General features: G+C 53.6%; 1 protein-coding gene across 8 annotated transcripts; it reads left to right on the top strand.

Moving 5' to 3' along the window:
- Positions 1-6,184: 6,184 nt before the first annotated feature.
- Positions 6,185-20,657, top strand: CYB561 (cytochrome b561). 8 transcript variants are annotated; one of them, XM_070483444.1, is made up of 7 exons: positions 7,154-7,286; positions 8,789-8,951; positions 15,885-16,102; positions 17,227-17,325; positions 17,595-17,698; positions 18,180-18,337; positions 18,557-20,657. In XM_070483444.1, exons 2-7 carry the CDS (start codon positions 8,944-8,946, stop codon positions 18,747-18,749), a joined length of 780 nt encoding a protein of 259 aa, XP_070339545.1. In that variant the 5' UTR covers positions 7,154-7,286; positions 8,789-8,943; the 3' UTR covers positions 18,750-20,657. The 8 variants fall into 8 exon arrangements, with proteins under 8 accessions (XP_070339549.1, XP_044600804.1, XP_044600805.1 ...); XM_070483447.1 differs by lacking the exons at positions 7,154-7,286; positions 8,789-8,951 and adding exons at positions 13,028-13,152; positions 14,631-14,688; XM_070483448.1 differs by lacking the exons at positions 7,154-7,286; positions 8,789-8,951 and adding an exon at positions 6,185-6,333.
- Positions 20,658-23,914: the final 3,257 nt, after the last annotated feature.

Below are 23,914 nucleotides of genomic sequence, written 5' to 3'. Positions count from 1 at the left end.
GAGCTACCTGTTGCTGTAAGAGCAGGAGGGCCCAGCACTGGCTCTGCTCCAGGAACTGGCCCCTTGGATCCGTGCAAGAGCAGGAGGCATGACTGCCCTGGAGCGGGCAACGAGACAAGAGACTAAGGATGATCCCAAATGTGGCGGTCAGCTGAGGGGCATGATTCTCTCTGGCACCAGCCTACCTCTTATGATCTCCCACTGGCCAGGGGGGATCAGAGGAGGGTGGCTTCTTGGGTGAAGGAGTTTCTGAGCTAAGGTCAAGGTGCCTTCAAATCTCCTCTGCTCTCAACAAGGACCAGCTGGCCTGACAGGCACACTGGAGGCAGGAGGAGATGGCCAAGGTCAAGAGAAGTATAAAGGATGGAGGTAGGGGAGGGGTGGAGCAGGGCTTAGTGAAACCTCTGACTCAGGACAAGTGTGCTGCTGACTTGCTGTGACCTTGGAAGAGTCACCCAGGCTTAGTGCCCTCATAGGAGACAGTGCCTCCCAAGACCACCCCCTTCTTTCTGCTTTTCCAGGTGCAGCTGAGGTCCCACTCTGGGAGAGGGTTGCCATAAAGCTATACCTGAGGAACGCAGCCTGTGCCTTTGCCCATCTCCCACTCAGGGCATTCTCTGGGTCATGGCTTAGCCACCCTGCACTTTTGGCTCAGAGCGGCCACCACATCCTTGCCGCACTCCTGGCATGAGCAGCTTGGCCAAGAACCAGGGGACGTGGAGCCAGAGTTGGAATAACTTTAGGAGCCAAGATGAGAACTCAGCTGTCACAGGCTTTGAACAAAGTACAGGAGTCCCAGTCCTGCAGTTTACGGGGGTTTGTGGAGGCGAGTAGATGGCTATCATTATCAGCAGCTCCTCCTCCTGCCCTCCATGCCTCTACGGACACCACCCAAGGTTCTGGCCACCCCTGCACCCCAGGCCTCACTCTCTTGCTCCCCTGGGTCTTCCTTGCTCTCCATAATGCCCCTAGCACTTACATAGCAGGTCCTCGATGTTTGTTGACTGACTGACTGACTGGATGACTCAGGGCAGGGAGGTGGGGATTGAGGACATGACTGGGATGCAAGCCTCCTCATGCTTTCCTTCCTGAAAGAGAAAGTGGTCCAGGCAAATGAGATGCTGGGGCTGGGTTCTGATGCCTCCTGCTCAGGCCATGCCATCAGCCACAGGGCAAATCTTCTGGGCTGGATGAGAGGAGCTTGGCAGTGCCCTACTGACTGTGGCCCAATGTCCAGATTCTCAAGTGTGTGATGGATGTGGTCAGTGGCCAGATGCAACTTCAACCACGGGCCTACAGACACTTCTTAGACACCACAAGAATCACTGGGGGGGTCCTTGCTACAGACCTTTTATCTTCAACCTCTGCCCTCTCTAATGACCTGTTTACACTGCTGCTCTCTTCTCTGCACACACAGCTAATTTCTCCTCTGTTGGGGGCAGAGGAATGCCAGAGGGCACGGCGGAATGGAGGCGGCCACGCACATTCCTGCCTCCAGGCCTCTGCCCTTCCCTCCTCTTCACTCCTGGAATTACCGTCCCTAGATCTTCTCGCGACCTGCACCCCTCAGCCCCTCTTTGGAGAGCCTTCCCTGGCACTAGCACAGTCCTCACCAGCCCCCCAACCACCCCACCCCTTCCCCTGCTTGTGTTCTTCATAGCACTGGCTGCTGCAGGCAATTAGGTTTGTGTGTGTGTACATACGTACGTATGTGTGTCTATATGTTGTGTGTTTGTTAGTTTACTTTTTAATGATCCGTCTCCCCCACTTCACATAAGTTACAGGAAAACAGGGATTTTGCCTTACCAATTTCTCTCTCTCCAGGGCCGAGAACAGTGCCTGAACCAAGTAGGTGCCCAATGATAAATAAATGGCAAGCAATAGGATATACTAGAGTATATGAGGAAGACATTTGGTGTTGTTTTTCCAAAAGGGGCTGACGTGGCCGTTGAGCATGCATTGTATATCTGCTTTAAGCATTTGCTTGTCCCAAAGGGAAGGACAAATGCCCTTAAGATGAAGATGTAACTTCCCCCGCATTGGCATTTCCTTAAGGATAAGCCTCTCTCCCTAGGCTGGGAATTGATTGCTGCGCTCACCTTATGATCATCCAGCTCAAGACAACAGACCTGCTACCTGCTGTGTCCATCAATCGCTGTGCTGACAGGGCAGTCTTGTGACTCTTGTAAAAGGGACATTCCTGACATATGTGATATATGCTCTTCGTTCCAAGACTGTATATAACCATTCCATACACCCCACTTCTTTGGTACCCTTTCTTCCTTGGGGAAGAAAGGCTCTGGGCTAGTCCTCAGAGCTGGCTCATAATAAACTCACCCCAATTTTGATTTATAGATTGGTTATGGATTATTCATATTGACACCAATAAGTCTTTGTTAAAAGAAAGGAAGGAAGGGGGGCTGGCCTGTTGGCCCAGCAGTTAAGTGCACACATTCCACTTCCGTGGCCTGGGGTTCGCCGGTTCGGATCCCGGGTGCAGACATGGCACCACTTGGCAAGCCATGCTGTGGCAGGTGTCCCACATATAAAGTAGAGGAAGATGGGCACGAATGTTAGCTCAGGGCCAGGGCCAGTCTTCCTCAGCAAAAAGAGGAGGATTGGCAGATGTTAGCTCAGAGCTGATCTTCCTCAAAAAAAAAAAAAAAAAAGGAAGGAAGGCAGGAAGACAGGCAGGCAGGCAGAGAGGGAGGAAGAAGAGAAAACGGACTTCCTCCTGACGGCCGCCTCCCCAGAGGGCTGCAAAGAAATGCACTGGGAGGTTGGGAAAGCCTACCCCTTTCGTTGCCTCCCACCTTGGGTGCCTAGTGCTATTGATGCAGGCTCAGTGAGCCGAGGAGTCAAAAGAAAGATTTCTCGGACTCTCAAGGTCTGGTAGTAGTGCTCCTTTATTCAGAGAATAGCATGGAGACAGGACCCACGGGCAGTGATGAGCTGCAAACATGGGTTGAAGGTGGGGCTAAATTTATAAGGCATAAGTGTGTGAGTTATCTCTTTACAAGACAAAGGAAAGATTATGTAAAAACGTTGTTAAAATGGTATCAGTGCAGCTGGGGTCTGGTTATTGGGTGGTCCTATAACTTTAGATAAGAATCAAATTGGATCAGGTCAGGACGTCCTATGCTTCCCAGAGGATGATGTAGGTCAGTGTGTAGGCCAGGACGCCTTGGGCTTTTCCCCCTGGGGCAGCCTTGATCCTCATCACTTACGGCACCTCCTGCACAATGCTTGTTCCCACACCTTCTGCACGAGGCTGGTTCCCACCACTGCTTTTCCAGCCCACGTCCTGTTCCCTTGGGGCCCAGAAGAGGTAAAAGCTGGCTTGACTGTCCTGATTCTCATCGCTTCTCCATCCATCCTGCGGTGTTATCTTGGCTTGTGGGCAGGTTACTCTTGTTTGTCTCAGTCTTGTTTTCCCAGACTGGACCAGCCTTGGGGTCAGCCTGGGTCCCACAGCCTGTGATGTCCCTCAGCCCAATCCCTTAACATTTTGGAGGTCCCAGGTGACTCACTGTCTCCATCGGTGGCTGCAGAAGCTTTTCGGCCATTCCCCTGCCTTGCTGCCACTCCTGCCACCATCGCTGCTGCTCTGCTGGATGCTCTGGCTGCTCCCGCTGGGGCTGCTGCTTTTCTGGCCACCTCTGCTGTCCCTGAAGCTAGAAGACAGGTTTATCTCCCTGAGTGATTATAGCTCCATTTTAAGCTCACCAAAGTAGCCATGTGCTTTCAGATTCAGACTAGTTTTCTTTTCAAGGAAGTTGGAACATGTTCCTCAGGGAGTGGGCCTAAGGATGCCACCCTGAGCTGAAGGCTGCTCTCACCCTCTGTATGCTGGTCAGGGCGTGTGTCTTCCCATTGTGTAAATGCCATTCCAAGGCAAGGCTTTCCTCCCAGGCTGGCGCAGGCTTTGGTTCAGGCATGCGGATTCCGACAGTGGCCCAGGAGCCCCACGGTGTCCTGGTTAGACCTCCTCCACCTTCTGGCACAGTGCTCTTGCTCCTTTGGCTCTTTCTTCCGCAGGAACACTCCTGCCCGCTCCCTGCCGTCCTTTTGCCAGGTTAACCCCTGCTCATCCTGTAGCTCTATGAGTCTATGTCACACACCAGAGAAGCCTTCCCTGAGCCTCACATGTGGGTGAAGTGCCTTTTCTATGCATTAAGACCTGAGAGAACAGGGTTGTGCCTGTCGTGTTCATTGTGTCTCCAATGTCCCCAGCACCTGGCACATCGAAGGGACTCTCTTTGGTAAAAACTGTTGTGAAGAGTTCATGAACTTTGTGTGTTTGCATCTTACAGTGTGTTAGGACAGGGGGACCTCCTGTGCCTCAGCACCTCTGCCGCCCCAGCTTCCGCCTGAAGTAGGTGCTGAACAGGAGTTAAGTGTGTGTTCAGCCAGCTGGGGGTGGGGCAGCTTTGCTGGGAGGGGTCAGAATGGCTAGGACACCCCTCTCCTAGCAAGGGTAGGATTGCTAGATAAAATACAGGACACCCAGTTAGATGTGAATTTCAGATAAACAAAGAATACATTTTTAGTATATTACACGTAGGATGTGAGGCATTCTTATGCTAAAAAATATTAAATTTAAATTTAACAGGAAGTTTTGAATTTAAAATAAAAAAAAAACAGGGCCTCCCCCTGCCCCTTTCCTAAATCTTGTAACCCTAGTAAGAACAGATGTGATCAGCCAGGTGATCAGGGGATCTGAGGTCCTGTTTATGAGGTACATTCTGCTCACTGTCTTTGATCTTCCTGCTCTTTAAATGTTTTTGGCCAAAAAACAGGATGAGCACAAGGCGTGGTTTCCCAGAGCTGTCACCAGCACACTTAATCCAGGTTATCTCCTTACATCTCCACCCCAACCCCAGCCACTGGACGGGATGGTCAGGGAAGGCCTTTCTGAAGACAGGTGTTCAGGTTGAGATTTGAATGAGCCAAGTGATGATGGGGAAGAACATTCCAAAGAAGGAGGTGGGAGTGAGCTTGGCGGGTCTAAGGACCATGAAGGCTAATGTAGCTTTGTGAGCATGGGAAGAGAAAGCTTTGCATGGAAAACGCCCTGAGTCACATTCTCTGTCCCCAAGAAAAGGCCTTAAGGCTGCTCTCTTTTCCTGCCCCGCCCCCCCCCCCCCCCACCGGGCCCCACCTGTAGGGTGGATACTTCTTTGGCTTCCAAGGCAGGAGTCTCAGCAGCAGGGAGGGGGAGGAAGGGAGTGTGAGGGTCCGCCCATCCTGGGTTGGGGATTCTGGCAGCAGGGGGCAAGGCCATGGTGCCCTGGTGCTGGACTGCAGCTTGGCGGGATCACTTGCTCTTTAAAATGGTTTGGTGGAGCCATGAGCCCTTAAACCTAAGTCCCCAGGAGGCTGGTCCCCATGGAGTCACCCTACCTCACTCAGAAGGCCACCTGCATCCCCTCTAAGCAGACCCTGAGAGAACCGCTGGTGGGATGGGCTCTCCCTCCTAAGGGGAAAATGCTGCAGCCAAGGGCTGCAGGGCCATGGTGGGGAGGACCTCAAGGGTCCCGTAGCTCCTCTGCAGGAGTCTCTCTCCTGGCTTTGGAAGGGCCGATAGCCCTGCATCAGGAAGCTCAGCATGCACAGCGGGTTCCCAGCAAGGCTCTGCTCCTCTGTGATGCACTGCCCACCCCAGTCCTCCTCCTTCAAGCCCAAATATACAGGCCAAACAATGGGAAATGGCTCAGTTCCACATTCAACTCACAAGGCATTTGTTGCCTGCTGTTTGCCTGTTGGCACGCTAGGGAGGTTTCTTAATTTAAAATGTCCATTAACTCCCTCCAAGTGGAGAGCTACCCCAACAGAATTTATGTTCCTGGAGGGTTTAAGTTTGGTCAGTCTGACGGGGTGGGCCCAGCTGGGTTTGTCCTGTTGGAAGGTGTGCTCAGGGCAGTGGGCACCCTTGGGTGCCTTGCTATGCCCTTGAGAGTATGTTCTCTTAGTAATGGGGTACAGGGTCCCCAAGGCCATGGGAAGCCCACAGTGCTGGGGGGCAGGTGGGGGAGGGACGTCCCTCTGCTAAAGCTCATTTATGTCCCCAGGGGCGGAAACCCTCCTATCTCCAGGCCATTGGTGAATCTTGCCAGGCATCTGACGGGAAAGAACCTTTTGTTCTGAGCTTGTAGGAAGTCTGAGCTGGACTTGTTATGTACCCACAGCATTTCCTGGATAGGGGGCCTGGACCTGGCTGCAGTAGAGGCTGGCCCCCAGCCTCAGCCTTGGCACTCTCCTGTCTTAGTGGTTGGAGCAGGGGAGGATGCCAACAGCAAGGTCGAGGCCTTCATGAGAGGCTGGTGAGAACTGGTATTTATCCTTAGGCTGGTTTGCTTGCGGGGAGGTGGGTAGTCAGTCTCGGGCTTTGCCCCCTGGCTTGGTTAAAGGGGGCAAAAACGTCACCTAGAGTGAGTGAGTGAGTGTGTGTGTCCGCGCGCGCGCGTGACGGTGGAATTGGGGAAGCGATAAGTCCAGCCTTCCTGTAGTGACACCTCCTCCCTCGGGGCTGGGAGGGAGGAGCGCATCCCCCAGGGCTGCAGGAGCTACAGCTTAGGCCAAGGCCGGGCTGCATCTGACACCTAGTGGCCACCTGAGCCCAGGGCGGGGCCCGGGGAGTGGAGGAAAGAAGGTTGGAGGGAAGAAAGGTGGGGCGTGGAGGGAGGAGATCAGGAAGCAGAGATTCGGCCCTGGCAGCGCGGGGGTTCTCGGGCCGGCCTCCCCCAGCCCCGGCGAGCCCGCAGCCCATCCCCCCAGCCCCGCCCGCGGCCTCGGAGTCAGGCCTGGGGCGGGAGGGACCCTCACCCACGCAGACCCGCGGGGGCCCCCCCCCCCCGGGCTCCCGGAACCTGGGGGACCCCGGAAGCCAGGTCACGAGGCCCGGCTTTCAAAGGTTACCCGAGCTCGGGTCCGGAAGGCCAGGTGAACGGCGGCGGCGGTTCTCGCCGCACAGCGCCCTGCGCCGCAGCCCCCGCCAGGCCGGCGTCCAGTGCGGGTCCGGGCTCTGGCGGGGCCCGGTCCCGAAGCCCGGGGGCGACCGGGGGCCAGGCCTTGTCCCCAGAGCGGGGGCACGCCGGGCCACTTCCGGGCCCCCGCCCGCCTCGCCGCCAACCCGCCACCGCCCGGTCGCCATGACGACGCCGCCGCGCAGTGACCGGCGCGGCTCGCGGAACCGGCCGGGCAGCCGGGGCGCGGCGCCGGGAGCTGGCGGGCCGGTCGGTGGCGCTGCGCTGTGGGCTCGAGCTCCGGGCCCGGCGCCTGGCCAGGTAGGCGACCCGGGCCGGGCGTTGCAAGCCGAGCCCCGGAGCCGGGAAGGGGGCCTAGGTGTGTGTTGGGGGATGGCGGGCCCAGGTGCGTGGGGGAGGGGGACGGCGGGCCCAGGTGCGTGGGGGAGGGGGACGGCGGGCCCAGGTGCGTGGGGGAGGGGGACGGCGGGCCCAGGTGCGTGGGAGGGGGACGGCGGGCCCAGGTGCGTGGGGGAGGGGGACGGCGGGCCCAGGTGCGTGGGGGAGGGGGACGGCGGGCCCAGGTGCGTGGGGGAGGGGGACGGCGGGCCCAGCTGCGTGGGGGAGGGGGACGGCGGGCCCAGAGGCGTGGGGGAGGGGGAGGGGGACGGCGGGCCCAGAGGCGTGGGGGAGGGGGACGGCGGGCCCGGGTGTGCGTGTGGGTGTGTGGGGACTGCAGGCCCAGGTGCGTGTGTGTGTGTGGGGAGCACCCAGGGGTGTGTGTGGGGGACGGCGGGCACAGGTGCTTGTGTCACGGGGGTGGGGTGAGGGCAGTGGGCCCAGCGCCGGGACTGGGTGGCACCGCACCCGCGCCGGAACAGGCTGGGCTCCCGGAGCCGCCGCGACTGTTTCTCCTTCCCTCGGCCGCCGCCACCCCTGGCTCTCACCTCACCTGCTTCCCCAGGCTCTGGGCCCTCGAGCAAGGCCCGAGGTTACAGAGTGTGTCCTGCTCCTTCCTGGAGCGGTCAGCCTTGGGCCCCAGCTGGGCCTCTGTGCCGGCTCTGCAGAAGTTAGAATGGAGGGGCAGGTGACCCCAACTTTATCTTGGGCCCACGGCTAGTATTTTGCCATGTTCTAGAAACAAGGTAGGGTAGAAGTGGATCAATCAACATTTGCCATGACTCTTCTTTTGAAACCTGAAACCAAGACTCCGCCTGCCTCTTTCCTCTTGGGTTGACCTGTCTAGCTGGGATCCCTTCCTTCTTCTCCTCGTACTTCCCCAGCCTCTCCCTGTGAGAGTAGGACTTTCTCGTTTGGGAAATCCCTACTCATTGAGTTGGCTTTGGTGGGCCCTGAACTGTGGGTGCAGAACTGAGCTGAGGAGGGGATCTGCTGCTGCCTTTGAGACCTGGGTAGTGGCAGGGCCACCTCCTCTCTTTCCCTGCCCTTCCCCCCAGGGACCCTGGAATTCCAGACACATCTTCAGAGGCTGGCGCCCCTCCTGAGTCTTTCTCCTTCTCATGGAGCCTCTCCTCTCATTCACTCTACCTTGGCAGTCTTTGAGGATTTTCTAAGACTTACTAAATGAAGCTCCGTCTTAGGACAACTGGATTCTGTTCCTTCGTTTTCATAGCAAATGGAAAAAACCTAAAGCTTTGCCACCTTCTCGTAGATACCTTGATTTCTTTTTTTTTTTTTTTGAGGAAGATTAGCTCTGAGCTAACATCTGCTGCCAATCCTCCTCTTTTTGCTGAGGAAGACTGGCCCTGAGCTAACATCCATGTCCATTTTCCTCTACTTTATATGTGGGACACCTGCCACAGGATGGCTTGCCATTCGGTGCCATGTCTGCATCTGGGATCCGAACCGGCGAACCCTGGGCCACCGAAGCAGAACGTGCGCACTTAACCGCTGCGCCACCTGGCTGGCCCCTACCTTGATTTCTTTTGTGAAATTGGCTTGAGGTGGAAATTTGTAAATGCCAAGGTGAGCCCCGTACAGAGAAAGGGCTGCTACAGCCCGGCAGCCTCCTGCACCCGCAGTGGAACCACTCTGCTTGGCCCACTGCTTCCCTGCCCTCGCCACCTTCCCTTGCAGCAGAGCTTGGGCTTCTGCTAATTGGAAGTGGTTCCACAGCACTAGAAGGTCTTGGTGGAGGAGTCCACCCCAGATCCAGGGGTTTCTGCCCAGTGGGGGATGTGGTGGTGGACAAAGGGGAGTATGGATTTATTAGAAGGGTTCGTGCTATCTGATGCCATCTGGCTCTCTGTGGCCCCAAACCTATGTCAACAGCTTCTGATGTGTGACTTCCTAAGGTGCTATTAGGACCAGATTTAGTTTTTGTTACATTGCTATTTGATTGAATGCCTACAGTATGGCAGGCACTGTGCTGGGCACCGGTACATATTTATCTCACTTAATCTTTGCTATAGGCCAGTAAGGTGGGTCTCAGTATCTCTCTGCCTTGTGGATGAGGAAGCAGACTCAGAGAGGGGACTTGGTTTGCCCAAGGGCACACAGTCATCAACAGTGGACTGGCTGTAAAATCACTTCTCTGACCAGGGCTGCATGGTGACTTTCATGGGCCCTAGGCACTTTTTGCCTTGGTGGGCCCCTTTCTCCATAAAAAAAGAATGAAAATTATATTTTACAACTGTGTTGCTATAAAGACAAATATAATCCAGGCTGGATTAAAAATTAAAATATTTTCTTCAACCGTAAAAGTTTGTTTTTTCTTCTGATTTTAGCAGAAATAGTAACATTTTATTGTGGGTCCCACAAGTACTGGGGACCCTGGCACCGAGCCCTTGTACCTAATGGAGAACTGGGCTCAGTGCCTGGCTTCAAGCTCTACTTGGGAGCTACTTGAGTGCCCTGCTTGACAGCTCAGCCCTCATTTTGCCTTCTCTTTCATCACATTCTAGGACATTCTAGGACAATTGAGCCGTTTCTTCCCTCATGCATCAAGAAAAGATCTAGCCCCCACCCCCAACACAATCTTCTCTAACCCAATTAAAACCTTGTTGTGGATAAGGAGGGCTGTGGCCAGGCCAGGCTCCCTGCCTCCAGGCTGTAGGACATGTGCAGAGTCTGGTCCCTATAATGAGATTAGGCCTGGTGGCCTTTTAATGAAACAGTGGGCATGGGAGGGAGAGTGGTGCTTAGCACGTTCGAGCCTTGCGGGTAGCTCCTGTCCCTGTTTGATTGCATTAAGTGGAGTCTGACTGCCAGTGTGTGTGGGAGGGAAGGGGTAACTGTCTCAGCCCTAGGTTCCAGAAGCTGCCAGAGCTGTCAACCCTATTCTGTGCTCTGACAGAAGGAGGTGGGTGGCTGTATAAGGGGCCCCATTAGCCCCCTCTGGTTCCAAGACTCTGGTCTCCTAGGCGAGGAAACCTTTGGGGTGTAGAGTGGCTGCTTCCAGGCCCTTGACACTGCTGCCCACACTTCTGCCCTGGGACCCCAGGAGGCCCCAGCACAGCTGGCATTCTGGGGGGGCCAACCCAGTTAGGAAGGAAGGGCGAGAGTGTTCTCGATGTCCAGATGGGGAAATGAGGGAGCGTAATTCAAAGGCATGTGCTTGCTAGGGAGTGAATCTCCACTGATTTCGAGGTCTGAAGATATAAATGTGTTTGTGGGTAGGTCACTCCAGCCAGAGTCGTGGAAATGTGTCCTCTCCTCAGTAGCGGAAGCAGCCCCTCCTTACACAAAGATAGGTTGTCACTTATGTTGAACCAAGTAAGCAATGGGGGGATGCTGTTGCTGACGGAATCTTTCAGTTTTCTGTAAAGCACAAAACCACTCACTACTTTGTCTTTTTGGTAAATCTGGATTTTTCACACTTAGATGTCGTCTGTAGACAAGGCACAGGCCTGCCCGAGGGAGGATAGTCTTGCTTGGTGTGAGTTTTCCTGTCATCCTTCATACCTGGACTTAGAATCACATTCAGATTGGAAGGGGGCATGGAGGAGACAGCTTGGGCCTCCATAATTCCAAAGGCCATTCTCTATCTCTGGCTTCCTCCTGGATGCCTAGGTACTGAGGCCGTATGGACCAGGAGAGCTGCCTTTGGAGCAACTGACTTAAAGATCTTGGAGCTACTTCGCCCTCTTGTCACCCCTTCTCTCTTAACCACCTGCCCCATCTTGCTGCCTTGTCTCCCAGGAGAGCCCACAGGGGACGTCAGTGCTCCATGCTCTGCTGGGTTTAAACTGCCTTAGGAGCATGGCTCCCGAAGGGTGAGGAGGACTGGCACTGGAGGGCGAGAGAGCCTGCTTCAAGTCAGCTTCCTTGGCAAGTGCTATTCAGATCCTCGAGTGGCGTCAATATTTGGAAAGCATGACAGCTCTACCCTAGTTACTGGGCAAAGCCATACCAACGACAGACAACCAGCTGCTCAGTGTGCCACTTCAGTGTGCAGGAGGGGGGAAACTGCCTTCAGTGTGTATAGTGGAAGGTGTTCTTGGAGGCCTGAGTTTAACTCGTGGCTTGAATTCTTACTACCCTTTACTTAAAAATCTGCATCTGCTCTGCAACTTGTCTGCAAGCCCCTTGAAGGCAGGGACCTTCATTACACAGATGCAGTGTCTTCTCTGTAGAGCTCCAGCATCCAGAAGTGTGGCCAGCGTAGAGTGGGAACTCAATGAACAACTGAGTGGAGCAGCTGTTTGCTGCTGATAATTTTGGGCAAGTCATTTATCCTCTTTGGTCCTCAATTTCTTCATCTGTCAAATTGGGATAATACTCCTATTGTACGGTTATTGCAAAGATTAAATGGGAGAATTTGGGAAGTGCTGGGTACAGAGTAGGGGCTCGCCAGCCAGCCCTGAGGTCCCCTGTCCTCCCATGCACACAGGCACGTGTCTCCACTCCTCCACTGTGGGGTGCAAACAGCATTAGGGTTATGACTTCTGAGGGAACTCAGGATGTGAATTTACAGTGTAGAACATTAAAGCCACACATTTAGTCATTGCCATTGTGCTTTCCAATGTGTGTTTTCTTTTCAACACCACTAAGTACTTCTCCACCTCTCAGCAGACACTGACTGGGTATCCTGTAATTTAACACCATTATGACACTATCTACCTGGAGATAGCATCAGATCCCACAGGTTAAGGGTACGGTCCCACAAGACTGCCCACCCCTACTCTTCAGATGCCAATCCCAAATCCAGGTTGTCCGTTGTGCTTCTAACAACAGGCTGTAGTTAAGAGGTTTCCGCGGCCCCCTCTTCAAGTTACACTAATTTGCTAGAGCAGCTCACAGAACTCACAGAAACATTTTATTTACTAGATTACTGGTTTATTATAAAAGGATATAACTCAGGACATCCAGATGGAAGAGGTACATAGGGCAAGGTCCAGAAGGGTCCCAAATGCGGGAGCATCTGTTCCCAGGGAACTGGGGTGTGCCGTCTTGCCCCAGAAGCTCTCCGAATGCCATCCTTTTTGGGTTTTTATGGAGGCTTCATGACACAGGCATGCTTGATGAAATTGGCACTGGAGATGGGACTCAATCTCCAGCCCCTCTCCCATCCCCAGAGGTCGAGGGGTGCGACCGAAAGTTCCAACCTTCATCACAAGGTCGGTTCCTTTGGCAACTGGTCCATCCTTAGGTTACCTAGGGGCTTTCATTAACATAACTTAACAAATGACACCTTATCACTTTCTTCACTAGGGAAATTCCATGGTTTTAGGAGCTCCTTCCCATATACTTATTATAAATCATGGTATCACAGCTATGAAGAGAACCTCACTCTGATTTCTGCCCGTCTCATTAGGAGGTTGGTTGGGAGGGAAAAAAGCAAGCTCTGGCTAGCCTCACCACCCAGTAGCTCCAAGATTGTGGAGTGACAATTCCTTTGCTGCCCTGAGCTCCCACCTCTCTCCTTTGTATTCTCCTTGGCAGAAAGAAGTTATGGCAGGTCAACCCACGGTAGAGCATGTTCCTTCTGTTCTTCCTAATTCAGAGCTAATCAGATTCTGACCGTGCCCTGGGCTCTCTGGGGATGAATCTAATAAAGGAGGGGAGGGCTGCATTTCTCTGTTCAGTAAATCTTTCGTGTTAGAGTCGGGCAAGGGATTAGATCCCCCAGGAAGAGTAGCACGCACTCCCTGCCTTCAAGGAGCTCACAGGGTTCTTTAGCAGAGAGGCACACAGGAGCTGGACGTGAGGCAGAACACCAAGGCGGGTGAGTACACCCCGGGCCAGCCTCGGGGATGCGGAGGAGGGGGACAGAGTGATGAACAAAATGCCCATTTCGGGCTCTGGAGCAAATTGATAGGGGCAGAGGGTGAGTGGGGAAGTAGAGGCGGCAGCTGTTGCAGAGAGCAGGGAGTGGCTCCGGGGAGTGAGGTGGAGGGAGTGACAGCGGGTTGTGTTAGAGCCAGTGAACAGGGAGGGTCTCCTCTGAGTGGACTTGGTAAGAAAACAGTGCGGGGCTCCAGATGGAAAAGGAGTTAGGATCATGTTACAGAGTTGGCATTTCCCTGGCAGGCAGTGGGCAGCCCTTTGTGCTGGGTGGAGTGACATGACTTGGGGTGCTGGCTTTGTCGCTATTCCTAGCGGGTCAGGCAGATTGAAGAGTAGAGAGATGGCACGGAAGCTCCATGCTGGCTTGGGTGGTGGCAGTGAAGATGGCAAGAGCCCTGGGGGAGGGCTCCTAGGATTTGGTGGCCTGTCTGGAGGCACCAGTGCTGGGACTAGGAGAAGGGCAGCCATGGTAGCTACCTGTGAGGTCAGGAGAGGACCTGGTTATGACGATGGGGAGATGATTTTGACTTGGCTGTGCTCAGTTGGAAGTGTGTGAGGGATGTCCAGGTAGACATGTTAGTGGACAGTCAGAAATGGGGTTTATATTTGGGAAAGAGGACAGAACTACTGCTAGATTTAGGAATCACTGGTATAGAAGTGACCGATAGGGAGAGAGGCAAGAGTTCCCGAAATAAGTGTTCACTGTGCCCAGGGCTTCTGGAAACAGGTGTTCCCACCTGCCATGGGAGTGTTTCTGAAAGGCGAATTCACAGAATGTGTCAAAAACCTAAAAAAAGAACATGGTTCTTGCTGTAGGATTCCATTTCTCCATTTAGGAATTAATTAGACAAGTGTGTAAAGATGATCACATAGTATCGTTTATTTAGTGAAAAACTGAAAGCTAGCTAAATGCTTAACAACGGGATTGGGTAAAGCATGGAACAACCACACAATGCATTACTGTGAGGTTATTAAAATCATGACACAGACGTATATTCATTGACTTGGAAAGATATGAATGGTCTACCATTAAATTAAAGCAGGTTAGAAATTGGTATGATCCTGTTTCTATAAAAGAATGTATGTTTCTGGAAGAAAAGCATGTAAGGACATAAATGAAATGTTGATCATGTGTAATTTCTTTCTTTTGGCTTATCTGTATTTTATTGGAGGGAGAGTGTATTAACACCACCCCCTCTGCTTTTTTTTTTTAATGGTAGAGTTGCCAATACTTGTCAAATGTGGCAGAGAGCACTGGGGGGTAAAGATAGCCTGGTCGCCAGGGGGACAAGGCCAGGCAGCCTGGAAACTAATTCTTGAGCACTTACAGGGTAGCAGGCATGTGCTGGGTGTTAGAGGGTGACCCAAAGTCAGTCTGTTGAACATGTCTGCTGAGCTGTCATTCTCTGCTGACAGCAAAGGAGAAGCAGGAGTTCCCACTGCTGCTGGGAGAGGCTGGGACGGTGGGGAAGCGGTGAGTTGACAGCCATTGAGGGGGCGGGATATTGAGTGCTCTGCCCCCTGTGAGCAGTGGCAGTGCCCTTCTCTGGGCACAGGCTGCTGACAGCAACAAGGCAAACAAGTGGAGGCCATGCTGTTCATCGTCCGCCTCCTCTCCTCCCATTCCCTGGCTGCCTCTCCCACCTGGTGTGTGGGCCAGGGCTGGGCCCCGGGGTCTGGAGAACACCAACTCAGGGTGAAGAGCTGGCATGAAGGTCATCCTGGGTGAGGCTATGGAAACACTGCTCGCCAGGAAATGCGCTCGCCGTGCAGCCCCCTGAGCAAGGCTTTCCTAAACCTCCTCAAGCCGTCCTTTTCTTACCTCTAGACTGGGTACAGTAACATACCTGCTTTACTGTCCTTTCACGGGATGGTTGTGAGTTAAGTTTGTGTATGAAATGCCCCATGAGCTCCGAAAAGTGAGGCTCACCTTGTAGGTCTCATTTCTGGGGCCTGCGGTTTTGGAAAGCTTGCCTGAGGGAGGAGTGCAGGTCCAACCCCGCCTGGTCGTGGAGGAAGGAGAGGCAGGAAGGGAAACAGGCTACAGGGCTGCTGCTATGCCCCACGTCCTGTCAGGCAAAGCAAGTCAGCGCAGGTTTCTTCACAAGCCTGGTGGAGGCCTGCCCTGGGGGCTGGGCCCAGGCCCAGGGGTGGGCAGGACTCCTTCTCAGCTTAAAAACCGGGCATGGGGCAGGTAGGCTCTCTATTTCTCACCCCACATGTACTTTATGATCCATCTGGAGGGAAACATGTGACTAATCCTCTCCCTTCGAGGAACTTGCTCACTTCTCTGTCTTCTACTGTGAACCCCACTTGAAGAACCCCAGGGCCTCATGACCAGCAAGTAAAGCACAGGCGTGGGCCCTCCTGCTCTTGCCAGCATTTGGAGGCCCTCTACTTGCGCCCCCGTTGCCTGTGGAACTCCTGGCAGCTCACAGCCCGATGTTGGGTCTGGGGTGGGGCTGGCTGTGCCCCTCCTGCCGAGCTGCTTCTGAGCCCTGGGATGGGGGGCGTAGAGGGTCTTGGAGAGGGCACGGTGAGTGCTGCTTTAGCACAGCGGCCTGGGGAGTGGGGCAGAGAGGAAGGTGGCAGGGGGTTGGCATTGGGGGGCTGGAATGAATCTTCTGGAGGTTGTGGTTGCTCCTCTGAGCTCTGCCATCTTTCCTGCAGTGCCTGCCTCAGCATGGAGAGCCGTGCCAGCATGGCACCCGCCCCCAGAGCACTGCCTTACTACGTGGCTTTCTCCCAGCTGCTGGGCCTGACTGTGGTAGCCACGACTGGTGCTTGGCTGGGTCTCTACCGAGGTGGCATCGCCTGGGAGAGTGCCCTGCAGTTTAATGTGCATCCCCTCTGCATGGTCATAGGCCTGGTCTTCCTGCAGGGAGACGGTGAGTCTCGCCCAGTGCTCCCCTGAGCCACTCTTCCTGAGACAGGCAGTTTGCAGGGACTCTGTAACCCCCGAGGGCTCTCACAGCTTGACAAATCTTAGATTCCCGGAAAGACAGTCAGAGAAGGAAGCTGGCTTACAGCCTGGGGACACTGGGAATCCAACTCAAAGGCCCTGAGGTTGGTGGGTGGCGACTCCTTTCCTACTTGTCCCAGGTCCTTCACCTCCTGCTTCAGCACGCATGCGTGTGCTTCATAGAGTGGAGGTCCAGGGCTGGGCCATGAGCTGAGGCTGGCTTCTGCAGGTGCAGTTTGAAGTTGGGGGACAAATCTGAGTGTGTGCACGCACACTTCTGTGTGTGTGTGTGTGTGTGTGTGTGTGTGTGTGTGTGTGGCGGGGGGTAGATGCTGGATTTGGCAGTGCCAGAGCTCTTCTCTTCGGGGTAGGAGCCAGGTAGTGCTTGGCCCCCACTCTGCCTTGAGGTCAGGGGTCCGTGGCCTTCTCCTTCTGGTAACAAGAAAGCCAGATCTATATCTGCTTGACCCAGTCTTCCTAGAGGTGGTCCTGGTGACAGCCACTCCCTCAGCAGCAGAACCTAGGAAGCATTCCCTGCCTGGCCCTGCCCGCCTCAGCCTGGTGAGGGGGGATTGGCTTGGGATCACCAGCTTCTGCTTTGGGAACCAGAGGTTTCCCAACAGGGGAGCCTGCTTGCTAAAAGTAGTGAATATCTGACCAGGCTTCAGTATTGGACTGTTTGAGGATCATCATAGCTAAAAACGTGAACTCAGAAGCTTGGTGACGCCTTGGTGTGACTGCACCATGAGCCTAAAACAACAGCCTGGAATATATAGGGCACTTGAGAAGAAGGTGGTGGGGTGGGGGGAGGGGGGAGTGTGGGCCGGAGGAGGTGGGGGTTAGGGCAGAGCAGCCTGAGGGTGCCCTGTCCGAGGGTCCCTGCTGGGCCCCATTGAGCCTTGTTTTCTCTTCCATTTCCTGTGCTGGGGTACCTCAACAAGCCCTTCACTCAGATAACCTCTCCAGCCAAGGTGTAGCTCCTTGCTGCCCGGGGCAGGAGGCCTTGAGCTCTGGTCAGTGTGCTGACTTCCCCTATCTCATTCCTGGAAGCCCTGCTGGTTTACCGGGTCTTCAGGAACGAGGCCAAACGTACAACCAAAGTCTTGCACGGGCTGCTCCACGTCTTCGCCTTCATCATCGCCCTGGTGGGTGAGTTCCTGGGCACAGCTTCCCTCCCTCCCATCTTCTGACTTGGGGGAGTAGCTGCTTTGTGTGTCTAGTTCCCACTCCAGTTCTGTTATGGTCCACCCCCCTCCCTCCTCCTCCTTCTAAGCATCCCAGGCAGGGACATTGGGTGCTGGCAGCCATTGAGCTGGGATTAGAGCCCAGAAGTCCCGGTTACTCGAGTTTCCCTTGGGTCACCTCACCCCTCCCTTCCCCGTCGCCTGTCCTCACATGACCCCCTGTCTTTGGTCCAGGCCTGGTGGCCGTGTTCGACTACCACAGGAAGAATGGCTATGCTGACCTGTATAGCCTACACAGCTGGTGTGGCATCCTGGTCTTTGTCCTCTACTTTGTGCAGGTGAGTCCTTTCAGCCCCACAGCCATGGGGGAGGGGGCGCAAGGAGGGGAACCAGGCCTAAAGCAGTGTGTGTGCCATACAAGGCTCCATTTTCCAGGGCGTGTGCCCAAAGGTGGAAGAGTTGCTTTAGTCCAACTGGATGCTGCTTTCAGATTCTGACATGGGTACAAAGCCAGGATTTTACAGGTGAGGGTGCCTAGATCCAGGCACCCTTCCAGCTGACGTGGTACATGTGTTTGGCCATAGGCCCCATCTTCTAAGTGTAAAGTGTGAGGAACCAAGACCAGGTCTCAAGAGTCAGAGGCCCGGACCTTTCCCATAAGTGCTTAGTGCTCCCCTCACTACTCTTAAGATGGAAGAAACCAAATGGGCGGATGGAGGGGTTCGCAGTCCTCGTGTGGAAGCAGCCTGCTTGGGACACCTCGGGTTGGTTAGGCTGATGGCCAGCTCAGTCTCTGGCCCGCCTTGCCTTTCCTTCTAGTGGCTCGTGGGCTTTAGCTTCTTCCTGTTCCCTGGAGCTTCGTTTTCTCTGCGGAGCCGCTACCGCCCCCAGCACATCTTCTTTGGCGCCACCATCTTCCTCCTGTCTCTAGGCACAGCCCTGCTGGGCCTGAAGGAGGCGCTGCTGTTTAAACTTGGGTGAGTGTCCTGTGCCACGATTGCCTACAGAGAATGACCCCTGTCCTCTGCTCCCCTGGACATCTGCCTTCTGAGCCAGCTTTTGGTGGAGTTAGCCAAGCAGTGGTTTTTCTCTCTGGGTGGGGCACGGACATGGCATCTTTCTGGCCCAGGTGCGAATGGCATTTGGAGTAACAGTGACCCCTTGGGTGGTGTCTCCCTTCCACCCTAACTCTGCAGGACCAAGTACAGCACGTTTGAGCCAGAGGGGGTGCTGGCCAATGTTTTGGGCTTGCTGCTGGCCAGCTTCGGCGTGGCTGTGCTCTACATTCTGACTCGCGGTGACTGGAAGCGGCCACCCCAGGCGGAGGAACAAGCTCTCTCCATGGACTTCAAGACGCTGACAGAGGGTGACAGCCCCAGCTCCCAGTGACAGCCTGCTCTTGTCCTGCGGGGAGGGGCCTGGCTGTGGCCGGCCTCCTCAGGTCTGGGGGTTCCCCTAGGTGTCTTTCCCATGCCCCGCTGAGGCTGTCTTCAGAATCAGTGGCTCCCGGGAGGGGCTCGGCCTAGTGGGTGGGGAGTATGGGCAGAGTGCCTCTTTGGGCGCTGATTTCTGGGGTTCAGGGCTTGGCCTCCTGTGCTTCCCCTCCTTGCTGCTGCTTTAGCATCCTGTTAGTCACGCACAGCCCCCTGCCCTTGTTTTCCCTGTCAGCCCCTCAAATGGAGAAGCTTTGGGTAGGCTTTTGGGTGGTTAGTCCTGGTCGCAGAAGCTCAGATCCCTGAAGGAGATGGAGAGCAGCTCCCCGCTCGAGGCAGCGGATGCTGGGCCGAGTCCAGTGGCTACAGAGAGCAAAAGGCTGTGGGAGAAACTGCGGGGCCTCAGCGACAGGGCTGGCAAAGCCAAGACCTGCTTTGTGTAACACTGAATTCAAACCAGGAGTCTTGCTAGCCTGAATAACACGTGGTATGAATGGGCCCAGTCTTTGGCAGTGGAGCAAGTGATATTATGTGTAAAATATGTTGGTGTTCAGAGCAAGGCTCCCCAGGAGACGGGAGGGACTGGCCCCTGGGAAGTTCTGGAGATGTGGCTTTGGCCCAGCTGAGTCTTGAGGCTTCCCTTTCTTTAACCCTTAGCCCCAGGATGGCTTTGCTAGAAGAGGAGATGGGGCACAGGACTTCAGACAAACCTGCCATTGGCAGCTGACAGCAGTCGAAAAAGGAAGGAGATGGCCCCCTGCATAGGCTGTTGTGGGTGGTGGGTTATCTTGCAGCTCACTCCTGTAGGGGCTCCACTCCCCACAGTGGCCTGCGCCTCCACCAGCGAGCTCCCATTGTCCCCACCCTCATGAGCTAGCTCAGACACTGCTCTGACCGGAGGCCGAGGGCACAAGCCTTTTTTTTTTTAAATGAAAAGCTGCTGCTGTTGCCCCCTTTCCCTTTTGATGGGGAAGGCAGAGGCTGCTTGCTTCTGTTCGGGAGGAAAGTCCCATCCTCTCTTACCTGGGGCCCATCTTTGCAGGAAATTGGGACTGAGTCAGAATCTGATTAATTCCCCCAACCCCCTAACTGCATTATGCTGTTGGATGAGTCACTGTTGGGCTTTGGTCTAGGAATAATGTGATTAGAGCATGGATCTTGTGTTTCCTGGACTTGGCAAATGCTCTCTCCTTGTTTTCTGGGCTTTGAGGAGCATGACATTGTTTGAGATGGATGCAGTTTACTTAAATGGAGAAATTAATAAAATTTCCAAATCAGACTACTGTTCTTTTAACGGTTGCCTTTTTCACACCTAACAGCTGCCTAGGAGAAAGTGGCTATTTCCATTACTGCTCAGATTCCTAATGCTCAGCTTTCGCCTTGGGTCCTGCCTCATGTGGTGCCACTTCTCAGAGTAGGGGGCTCTGGCCCAGCACCCTCCCCAGCAGGCCAGGCTCCTGGCGAGCCTTCCCCATCAGGGCTGCAGGGTCCCCCCACTGCCCCGCCCCCCATTTAGACTGTATGCTCTGCAAGGGCAGGGGCTCCATCAATTCTTTCATCACCTGGCACACACTTGTATAGTCAAATGTTTACATGTGGGAAAACTCCACCTTAGACCAACTCCCACAGGACAATTGTGTCTCTCTCTTGCCAGAATGCCATGTACAGAAATGGAACCTTAGATTTACAATAAAAGTCTGTAAACTCTTCTGTTTGCCAAAGTGTATGTTGGATGACTAAGGATCCAAAAAGCCCCCTGAAAGCTGACCAATGGCAGTTTATTTTGTTTTGCCTGTGGCCAGTCTTCTGTGAAGTACAATGTAGTGTTGGTGCAACAGATGATTCAATAAATGTCTACAGCAGATCTCTCGCCTGTTGTCTTCATTTACTGTGGCAGTAAAAGGAGCCAGTGCTTCCAGCAGAGTCAGATAAAGTTAGTTCTATTAGGGTTGAGAGAAAGTGAACTTTCCAGGCTGGGCACACAAGGGAAAGTGATTAATGATATTTATCATGGCGCAGGCTCTGAAATGGCCCAGTGGCTGTCCAGTCTCTGGACCCAGGGGGAGGCTCTTCCGCGTGGTTAGAGAAACCCTTTTCTCAACCCAGAGTGGCCTGGAGAGTGGAGCTGTGAGAGCCTGATAAGGGCCTTGGCAAGAAAATCCCCTCAGTATTCAATTAACTTTTTTCCTTTTAAAAAGTGTCTCTTCGTTCCATAAGAAGAGGAGCAAAGCTTTGAGAACAAGCTGAGATTCCACTTTAGATCGATTCCTAAGGCTCAGGCTAGAGATGTGTTATAGTGAAGTTGGGTGGGGGCTCCCCTGGGACGTACTGTGTGTCCTGAAAAGCACCATCACTGAAAACAACTTCAGAACTTACTGAGGGGGCTCACTATTTAAAGGGACCCTACAGCGAATCCTCTGCAAAGGTAAAAATCCTTCGGTAACATGAATTCTTACTTCGTAACATTTATTTTATTTTCCGTGTTGTATCTGGTTTCTAATGTGTGTGAGCCAGAGCTCAAGAGGTCTCTGCTTTATGCATCATCTGTAGTGTCTCCTACATCAAGCCTTCTATGTGAACCTTAATTTGCTTAAAAGCATGCAAAGCACATGGCTTGAGACATGGCACAAGCTGATCGCTCAGTCAAGATCAGGGCCAGCTCTTGGGTGAGCAGAGGCCTTTTGACCCCATTAATGTGCCATCTCACTTCCGGTTTTTGTGCTAGCTTCTGGACTTGAAGGGTCTCTGTGCTTGTGAATATTCAAATGGTTCCAGCCAGGAAAATGATGCCTCTCCCTCCAGAGCGTTACTCCTTTACCTCCTCAGGAGGGACCTCACCCTCTTACTGGGTTTGGAACTCCTAGAAGTCCCAAAGTTATTCCTTTTGACCTTGGCGTAAAGTTTTTTCTCCAAAGGAGTACAAAGTAGCTTTCTCCAAGCTTCCTTCTTGACCCGCTGCCTGTGCTTCTGGTGTCATTCAGATTGCTTTGTTTTCTTAGATTGCCTGAGGAAGGAGGCAGCACGGTCGAGAGGAAAAAGCTTCCGGGCAGACCCGATTCCAAGTTCCTTGAGCAATTTAAACTCTCAGGATCTGCTTCCTCACTTATGTTTTGGAGACAGCACTGTTGTCTGTCAGAGGCTGTGTGAGGAATAGAGAACACATGTAAAGTCCCTATCACAGTATCTGGGACATAACGGGCACCTCAAGAGAATGGCCCATTACAATGGACTCTGCACTACCTCTCTTTTTGCCATAGGGCCTTCCAGACATGACACCCTTATGAACGTGCTATCTTTATTCCTGAGAATGGGAGGACTCAGTTTCCAAGTTTCTCCAAGCTCCTCCAGCTTCCGTTTTAAAGCTGAAAGAGGGTGACACTGTGTTCCCCTCCCCATCTCTGCCTACCCATCCTGGCCTACTGAAGGGGGGGGTCCAGTTTACCATGTGCACGTGCGCACCGTGGTGCATCAAGCTATAAAGAGCTGCTGAAGGGCGCCTGCTAGGGCCTGAGAATAGCAACGGGAAGGCAGTTTGATTCCGGACTTCTGAGAATCTACAAAGAACTTGATAGGTTCACTGTTTGCTGCTGCTCTGAGTGGCTTTTTAGTCAGGTTAAGGGCAAATTCCTTTTAAGAATTAGCTTTTTAGGAATCACTACCTTTCACCTTTCTTCCAATGCCCCAGGAATCCTTAAAAAGCTGAAACTAACCACTTACCCACTTTTGATTTTTTGGTTTTTTTTAGATCGGCACCTGAGCTAAGAACTGTTGCCAATCTTTTTTTTTTTTTCCTGCTTTTTCTCCCCATGTCCCCCTAGTACATAGTTGTATATTCTAGTTGTGGGTCCTTCTACTTGTGGCATGTGGGACGCCGCCTCAGCGTGGCCTGATGAGCGGTGCCATGTCTGCGCCCAGGATTGGAACCCGGGAAACCCTGAGCCGCTGAAGCAGAGCGCACGAACTTAACCACTCGGCCATGGGGCCGGCCCCACCACTTTTGATTTTTAATGAAATAACTGGAACAGCCCAGGAATGGTTTTCAGATTGAACAGGTGGTTCCTTACAGAGTCCTCTCCTCTCCTCTTCAAAGGCAATTCTGGTGTCCAGGCCGGGGTGCTGGTGCATGCCTCGAGTTTTCCTGCTTCCTCATCTTGGGTTGTTTGGGGGAAACTGATGTAGTTACACAGCAGGGATGTTTGTTCAACACAATCTGGTGTCTAGAGGAAGTGGTCTCCTTCCTTGCCTGTCCCTCAAGTAGACGGAAGTAGCAGCTAGGCAGGAAAGGCTGCCGGACTCAGTGCCGGCCACTTTTAGAAAAAGGTATCGAGTCTCTCGCCAGTTTCGGGAAATCTGCAACCTCTCCATTCACAATGCAGCTGCCTAGGTCTCTATATGGCCAAGATTCAAACTTCTAGCCAGAATTCTGAAGAAAAACAAAGTCACTGGAAGCAGTGGGCTTCAAGCTTTCACCAAGTTAGCCTCGGGAACTAGAGCTAGGGCTGTCCCCTCATCCTCCGGCATGCCGTCTCTGAACGGAAGAGCTCTAACTGGCAGCCCCCGTCAGCCTGGGCTTTTGGTATGGAGCTGGATTGGGGTGTGGCCTCAACTGTTAAAATGAAACAAGGAGCAGGGCTCTGTGCTCCCTTGCTACGGCTGGAGAAAACCTCTGACGCTGAAGAAAAAGCCTCCCTTTCTCAACGAATGCAGCGAGCCTTTGCTGATAGGCCCTTAGAACATCTTTTCTTCTCCACGGTTCTCTTGAGTGCCTACCACAATGTCCGACTCCGAGCAGGTGCTCAATATCTGCACTGAGTGAATAAAAGCCTGAAGGGGTCACTCTGAATGTTCCACAAGAGACCAAGCAAATCATCAGGAATGTGGTCTTCACCTTAACCTGTCAAAGCTGTCCTTGGGGCTGGCTTCCCCAGCCGCACGGGCCTCAGTGAGGGCGAGCCTGAGAGTCAACTCCCTGGAGAGGTGTTGGGACGGAAGGAGAAAGCACCACAATGCCATGGTTTCCAAGTGTTACTCATTTATAAATAAGTACATTTGCTTTCATACATACAGTTCATTGTACAGATGGCGATCTGTATACATGGGCAGGAAAATGCATTCATTTAA

This window comes from Equus asinus, chromosome 13, assembly GCF_041296235.1.
Source record: "Equus asinus isolate D_3611 breed Donkey chromosome 13, EquAss-T2T_v2, whole genome shotgun sequence".
Classification (NCBI taxonomy): domain Eukaryota; kingdom Metazoa; phylum Chordata; class Mammalia; order Perissodactyla; family Equidae; genus Equus; species Equus asinus.
The sequence above is the reverse complement of the archived record's forward strand: the minus strand, read 5'-3'. Positions and strand labels throughout refer to the sequence as shown.